General features: G+C 34.2%; 1 protein-coding gene and 1 long non-coding RNA gene across 2 annotated transcripts; both read left to right on the top strand.

Moving 5' to 3' along the window:
• Nucleotides 1-225: 225 nt before the first annotated feature.
• LOC131009332 (uncharacterized) lies at nucleotides 226-968 on the top strand. Its single transcript, XM_057936638.1, has one exon. It carries the CDS (start codon nucleotides 342-344, stop codon nucleotides 624-626), a length of 285 nt encoding a protein of 94 aa, XP_057792621.1. The 5' UTR covers nucleotides 226-341; the 3' UTR covers nucleotides 627-968.
• A 2,630-nt stretch (nucleotides 969-3,598) lies between these two features.
• Nucleotides 3,599-5,207, top strand: LOC131009337 (uncharacterized). Its single transcript, XR_009096423.1, has 2 exons — nucleotides 3,599-3,749; nucleotides 4,740-5,207. It is a non-coding gene; the product is annotated as an uncharacterized LOC131009337 (long non-coding RNA).
• Nucleotides 5,208-8,158: the final 2,951 nt, after the last annotated feature.

Raw genomic sequence — 8,158 nt, 5'->3', positions numbered from 1 at the left:
TTAATTACAATATTTTAAAGATGTGACAAAATTTAGAAATGGGTAAAGTTAAAAGTTTTTATTTATTTATTTATTTTGAAGGGGAGGTAAAGTTAAAAGTTATGCCAACCTTTTCGCGATACGATATTTTCAGGATTCTTGCTCAACGTGTATGGATAAGAGAATGGCTGTATTGAATTTACCAAATCACCCCTGACCCTTCTATAAATACACTGCCCCCGTTTCACTTCCAAATCCCACAAAACACAAACACCTTCGTGCAAAGTTGATTTGGGGAAAACCAGAGATCTGTTTCTAACAGTTAAATTAGTGAAAGAAATTGAACAAAGTTGCATCGGAAGATGAGTTACATCAACAGAGTGTGGATGGCCGCCAGCGTCGCCGTCGTCAACGGCCACTCCGACCAAGGGCAGAAGCTGAAATCCGGCCTCACCTCCCTCAACCACGGCAAGAAGCGCTTCTTCTCCGCCGGCCGCGACGCCGCCGATCTCCGCCCCTTCACCGGCGCGCTCAACACCGATATGGATGGGTTAGTTGCCGCCGGAGGCGGCGGCGACGAGAGGAGGGGGCAGGCCGACGATTCCCTGCGGCAAGTTATGTACCTGAACTGCTGGGGCCAGAGCTGATCGCCGGAATCCCGACTGCCGCACAGGGGCAGGATTGTAAATTCAGGTAGTCAACGAGTTGACTGGGTGAGTCGGAACGCGTGGTGGAGAGTTTCGGAGTCGACTCGCGTTGGCTGAGCCGCGGAAGTGAGTCGGATCGGCCGATCGGGCCTCCGGATCCGGATTTGGGGTGAATTTGGTATTGGGTTTTGTCCTTGAAATGGGAAATATGGGAAGATGGAGGACCCGTTTGTAAATTCTGTAAATTTTGTGAATAATGGTGACTTGTACCATAGGCTTGTACAGGTGTACCCTGAATAATGGAAGGGCCAATGAAGTTGACCAAAACAAACTTTTTTGTTATATTTCTTGGCAATCATCGAATAATTATCGAATAAATCATCGAATAATTATTTATATAACTGCAATCATTTGTTGGGTTGCTGACTTATATTTATAAAAATTGAACATATTATCATAAATTTCCATTTTCACCTTTTGCAATCATCGAATAATTATTTATATAACTGCAATATTTGTCTTGATCGTAAATCAATTGCTTATTATTGCTAAATATGCGTGCAAAATTGTTTGTAGACAAACTAAAAATTAATGTGTTGGGACTGTATTATTTGTTGGGTTGCTGACTTATATTTATAAAAATTGAACATATTATCATAAATTTCCATTTTCACCTTTTGCTGTTTGCATTATAGATTTCACCAGATGATTAGTGATTGAGATTTAAAAAAATAACAGAACAAATATGACATAATTCTGGTTTCAAAAATTCAGTTGACAGATTGATGGTCCAACAGTAGTAAGCATATTTGATAATACAATAACCAAAACCACATTAAAATACGGTTATTTATTGAAGAAAAAAAGGAAAAACGAACCAAAAGAACCCTTGACAGCACAGAGACGCGGACTAAAGGCCGAGTCTCGTTAAAACTCCTTTACAGAAAACCCAAAAGGGAAAAATTGTAATAGGGAAAAAGAGTACTCGTCAAAACAGAAACAGAAGCAACGAACTCCAACTAACCATCCAGAAGTGGGAAAGCTTCGAGAGCTCCGGCCTAACCATCGCCCCCAAGTCATCCCGGGCACCTGAATGGCGAGAAAAAAACTCCCAACGCTCAAGATGGAAACCATCAAAGAAGAGTGCGCAACAACGACATGGACTGCACCTCTCTTGAGCGAAGCTCATCACAACCCCCAGACAAGGAACGACCGAGCGCGAAGCAGCTCGATAACCAAATCCATAATTTTACTTTAATAATCTCGGTTAAGTCTAGATAGCAACTCGACATATTTTTAAACACCAATTTATTTCAATGATTTTATAAGCTCCAGACAATACCACTATTTTTAAACACCAATTTATTTCGATAATTCTGTAAGTTCCAAACAACACCACTCTAACGGTATTTTCTTCCTCAAAAATTCCAAATATTATTTAAAGTGGCAAAAATATATTAATATACCCAGCATAATTAATTATGAACTAATTATAACAATTGCTCCTAACTATAGGCAAATGAGTTGGAGAAAAATAAATGCTCAATAATTTCACGATGAGTCTCGACTTAAATGTGTTGGTCGACATACATGTGTGTGTATATATATATATATATATATATATCTTATCTAATATAACGGACATGATTTATTCACGTCATATTCAACGAATTTTTTCGTTGAACATGTGGGGGGTCGAACCCCATAACCCCCAAAAATATTGTATATGTTCAATATATTTGATGAATGTTCAACAAAAAAATCCGTTGAACATGGCGTGAATAAATCATGTCCGTTAAATTAGATAAGATCAACGGATGAGATTACTTCTCTCTTCTCTCTTACATTTAGGCCTTTTTCATTGAACCTAACACTATATATATATGTCATAGAAATTTTAAATTTATCCAAAATTTGTAAACATTGTATGCAAAAGCTCCAATCAATTGAAAGTATATTATCGTGAAGAAATTACTATATTCATCCGCCAATGTATCACAATTATCCGATTCGTCTATAAAAGTATACCATCTTCATTTTTGGAATATAATCTCACTTTCTTTTTTTAACTACAATCACTCATTTTTATATGGCCACATACTCAATTCAATCACAATCACTCATTTCTATTTAACATACATCTATTAATTATTTTCTTAAAATCTGTATCCACCAAAAATGATACACTATTGAGGTAGTTACTCATTTGTTTGAATGGTTATGCGGTAGCAGAGATGGAGCTAAGCTCCGGGCAAGACTCGGTGATCGCCTGATCATTTTTTTCTATATATAAATTGTGATTTCATCCGTTCAAATTTATTTTAAAACACAAAATTATAATTTTATCTGTCTATTTTAAAAATCCTAACTCCGTCTCTGACAGAAATGATATCGCGACGAGCAAATCGCTTCTTCAACATGGGGGAGATTGTAATGTCCGATGTTTGGGACAAATACTCATCCTAAAAAAAATAAAACAACACTAGACAAGCTGTATGAAATTTGAAAATATTAATAAAGAAGTAACATCAACAAAGCCTATGTTTGAATGTGATCACAACTGCTAGCATGAAAATGTTACATAATTGTCGTCATATGTTTGTTGATATCCCATGAAACTATATGATCCAAATGCTAGATTTAAAATAAGGAATACACATTGAAACAACCAACTATTTTTAATTGATATTAAGAAGAATATCTTTACAAAATATCCGCCAATTAACTAGTTGGACACCATTTTAGCACAATTAAATTAAAGACAAGCCCACTTTGTTTATCTTGTACACAAATGTAAATACTAATAATACAAATAACCTACAGTTAATTTTTTTTTTCACAATGCAATTAAAATAAGATATTGTATGAATTGGAGTGAAAAATGAGGCAATCAAAGCCGGCGGTTTTTCCTCGTGGAAACCAACTATTGCCCTATAAATATGACAAAAAAATATTGATTACAAACACAACAATTAATATCATAATTTTAACACAATAATCTCACATTTTTAAGCTAAGATCAAATGGCCAATTACAGTAAGACAATGGCTTTTCTTAGTATTGCAGCTCTTCTTCTTGCACTTCTTTTAGTGCATGTTGCCGAAAGTCGAGTGCTTCCCAAATGTAAGATTCTTTTACATTTTTTAAAAGTTTACTTGATTTAAATTATAGTGTCCTTCTTTTCACTTTGGTTATTATCCCATTAAAAGTGACAAACAATTAACTTTTAAACAAGTGTGGAACCTATCATTTTAACTAATTAATACATTCTCTTCAATTTACCCATCCAAAAGTTTTGAGACACTAATATTAACTTTTATTAAGTATATGTGTGTACAGTTTACATATTTTTGGGCTCGCATGGTAAGTTTATAAGCCACAGTTCAATTCATATATTACTCCCGTCATCTCCTAAAAATATGCAGGATGGTACGAATTTTTAAAAATATTAGGTGAGTGTGTTGTGAATAAAGAAATGGTCCCATTTTGTTTGGCAGGACATACCAAAATGACAGATTTCACATGTTTTTTTGGGACGGATGGTGTATAAGAAAATATGATAGTAGTTCTTTCACATGAATAGATGTCATGAACTTTGTTACATTAATTTTTAAATGTAATAAATTTACTTATATTTTAATATGTAAGAAAAGTATATAAATCCATGCATATATGAATGTAGCTGAACTTTGTTACACTTAAAGATGTAGTAAATTTTGCGACACGCCATTATTAAAATATGTCACTACAAGTGAACTATTATATTTGTGTTAATTCTACTATGTGTCAAGAAATGTTAAATGAGCTTGAAATTTCAGGCATATTGAAAATATGGTATTGGCATGGAAAAACTTGATCTTAAAGATGTTATTGATTATTTTGCTTCTCAAAATGCTAGTCGATCTAATTAGTTATTTAAATAATCATTTGATCATTTTTTCCCAACTTTTTGCACATTATAGTTAACATTAAAGTTAAGTAATCACATAAGCATGGAAAACCCTCAAAATTCTCAAAATTTCATTTCTCAAGAGATCCAACTCCTATAAATATAAATTAATATCAAGTTACTATGAGTATAAAAACTAATATTTGTTGGAATTTAATTTGCAGCTCATCATAGCAAGCCAAAACCAATTCTAATCTGTACGGATGTGTACGGAGCAGTAGCTGGCGACACTTGCTTCGACATCACAAAAGCCTTCAATCTCACAACTGATTTCTTCACTACCATGAATCCCAACCTCGACTGCGACAAGATCTTCATTTCTCAATGGCTTTGTGTCGATGGCCTCGCTCTCTCTGGTTGATCCATTCGAAGCACATGATATATGATGGAAAAAATAAAGTGATCACTTTCAAGAATAAGTGTTAGGGTTTGGTTTTCTCTTTTTCATTTCAATATATAGCTTATGTGTGCATGCACTCGGCACTGATTGTCGGTGAGATTTGAACTAATGACCTTTTGGTCGTGAAGTTACCCGTTTCACCGGAGTCGGGCTAGGGTTGCCGCACCCGAAGGGGCCTAAATGATGTTGTTTTAGTAATAATATGTATTGTTATAAGATGTTTATTCGTGTTTGTGATCGTGTGCGTGTGTTTTTCCTTTTTCTTGGATTAGCTAGTGTAACTTTTGTTTGGGAAAATAAATTTGTGAAAGTTGAAAATCTTTAACTGGAGCCGTTGTGACTTTTTTTTATCCTGGTAAATTAGTAAATAAAGAAATTTAAATATCGCATTACAGTGGACTCGAACCAGAACTTTAGACCTTAACTAAACATTAACCACCTATCATTAGGTCAACATACGCACACAATCATTGTGACTTTTATTTGGGACTGATGTGGACTTATCCACTTTTGCTACATGCATTGCATTCCCAAGTGAGAATAAAAACAATGTAATGTATATCAAATTACATGGCGGATGATAACAAAATAAATCTAATAAAATTTATATTCTTTTAAGACGTGTTCTATTTAGTTGTAAATTTATCATGAGAAAATGATGGAGGCAAAAGTGGGACAACCTCAGAGACTCCGGCCGAACCAATCAATTATCCAAACACATCGACAACTTATTAACTCTTAAAAATTACTATCTTCCATGTCTAGAACTGTATCGATGTACCTTTCCATGTCTAAAACTGTATCGATGTACATGGGCAAGAAATTTATCGTGATAGGTCTGATTCCTCTGATTTCAAGATACTTGTGCAAGGCTTTCTGCAGATTCTCATCCAAATCCCTGAGAAAATCAATCACCAAACCACGACTTTAGACACATTAGATTAACCAATATATATATATATATATTTAGTAAAAAGTAGAACTCACCCAAACTCATATGCTATTTGATCCTCAGAGACATACACAAAAATTCTTCAAGATCAAATTGATGGGCAACGAATCAACCACGGTGACAGATACCCTCATATCCCATTAGGTTTAATAAAAAGTTTTTAACTATAACAATGCATTCTTAAATCTCAGGTAAGTATGTCTTCATATCAAGCTAATTTAAAATTTTATGATCTCTAACAAGTTAATTTAAAAGAGCATTCAGAATCATCTAGATCTCCAAAAAAGATCATGTGAATCATTTTTGTAACAATTAATCAGAAATCGAACCTAATTTCAGTCAGCAAAATGTAGAATCTAAGAATTCAAAAGAGAATCTAAACGAAAAAAAATAGAAATTGAAAAAGATTTGAAACCTCTTCTTCAGTCCGAGTTTCGATGATCTCGGACTTGAGAACTCGGAGGAGCAACTCGTCCGATTTGGGGTTGGTGGAGTAGTGGTGAGCGACCGCCGGAAAGAAGATTGACGGCGGCGCCACGGTGGTGGTTGTGCAGGTACCTCTGACTTCCGGCGGAAGCCCTAATGGCCAAAGGTACGACTCTCGAAGCTCTGCGTATCACGCTGTTTAGGGCCATTTTCGTGGAGATGGAGAGACAAGGAGAAATGAGGGTTTTGTCAAGAGAGAGAAGCAGAGGCTTTTAATTAGGGTTTTAGAGGATGCTAGGGTTTTGTTGGGATATGGCTTTTTCTTTTGGGTTATTAGCATGTAAATACACGAACATCGACTAGAAAAAATTCTAATTTACTATTAACGTGAAGGCCGGTATACCATGTCATTCTCTCTAATCAAAATAACGAATCAAATTACTCTATTCAAGTGCATATTTCGTTGTCCGTGTCATGTATTCCGTGCAGGCCTCCACCTCAACAATAAATAGAGTTTTTTAATGTCGATGTCAAAAATCAGAAAAAATGCTAAGTTCGTGTATTTGTGGGCTAAAAATAAAAGTCATGTTAAATTTCAAAAAGTATAAAAAGTTCGTGTATTTACAGGCTAATAATCCTTTTTTTTATATGAAAGGACGACGATTTTTTTTCCTGAAGAAACCACTGATGAAATCCTGAATCAAATACTTGCTGCTGGGGAAGACTTTCCTTCTCCTCCTCCTTCTTCTTCTTCTTCTTCTTCTTCTTCTTCTAGTGAAGAACTTTGTGTAGGTTATATATTAGGAAGCTATGTGCTGCTGGAGATTAAAATGTCTCCTTAATTTCTTTTCCAACATTTGACACAAAAGAGATGTTTACCATATTTTAGTGGATAATATTATCCATCAAAGTAAACGCAGCCTAAGGCAAAAATGATGATTATATTAAATCTCGATGAAGAATCACTACAAAAAAAAAAATCCACTAGTAACATGAGGCTTGTTAGCTATTATGTGTGTCATAAAAATTAGTGACATTTGATAATGTAGCTAATCACTAATAGTTACACTTTCAAACGCCACTAATTTTTGTGATACGAATATTAGTTACCAAACCTTATGTTACTAGATCGTTGCATCATGAGTAGAAGTAGCGAAATATCACTTTTACTCGTACTTTTTGTGCCAATAATTAAACTAAGTCATGGTGCAACCGGAAGAATATGAGTAAAAATTGTGTTAATTATAATTTACATGTAATTAACTAATATAATTAACGATTTGAAGAAGAAGGTGTTATTAATCTTGGCCATATCGATTAAATTGCTCGTGCTTAATTATTTTTCTGATATGATTAGTTGAGTAGTTATGAATACGTAATGCTGTTTATGAGTATATATAGGAAGAGCGAACGCATTGGAATTGCCATTTTTTTCATGCATTTACGTAAAAATATATTTGTAGTTTAATTGTGCCGTTGTAACAGTGTTATTAATTTAATTCGATAATATTAATGAAGGGACGTACTAATTAATAAATAATTATGAGAAAGAGATTGGGAATTTTGCCGGCTTAATTACATCCGATGCAAATCATGCAAGTAAAGAGCTTGAATTTAATATTAATTTTTAATTACTTTTTGTACATAGAAGATATATGTTATATTTACTATAAATTGAATATACATTACAACAAATTAATCAATGTATTAAAAAATCAATCAACAATCAAGTTACTTGGTATAAATTAAACCAGATAACTGAACCAATGACCTCTCGCAAGAGCTATAGAGAGATTTTGGCGCCT

Source organism: Salvia miltiorrhiza, chromosome 2 (genome assembly GCF_028751815.1).
Source record: "Salvia miltiorrhiza cultivar Shanhuang (shh) chromosome 2, IMPLAD_Smil_shh, whole genome shotgun sequence".
NCBI lineage: Eukaryota > Viridiplantae > Streptophyta > Magnoliopsida > Lamiales > Lamiaceae > Salvia > Salvia miltiorrhiza.
Note: the sequence above shows the minus strand (reverse complement) of the source record. Positions and strands in the feature narration are given on the sequence as shown.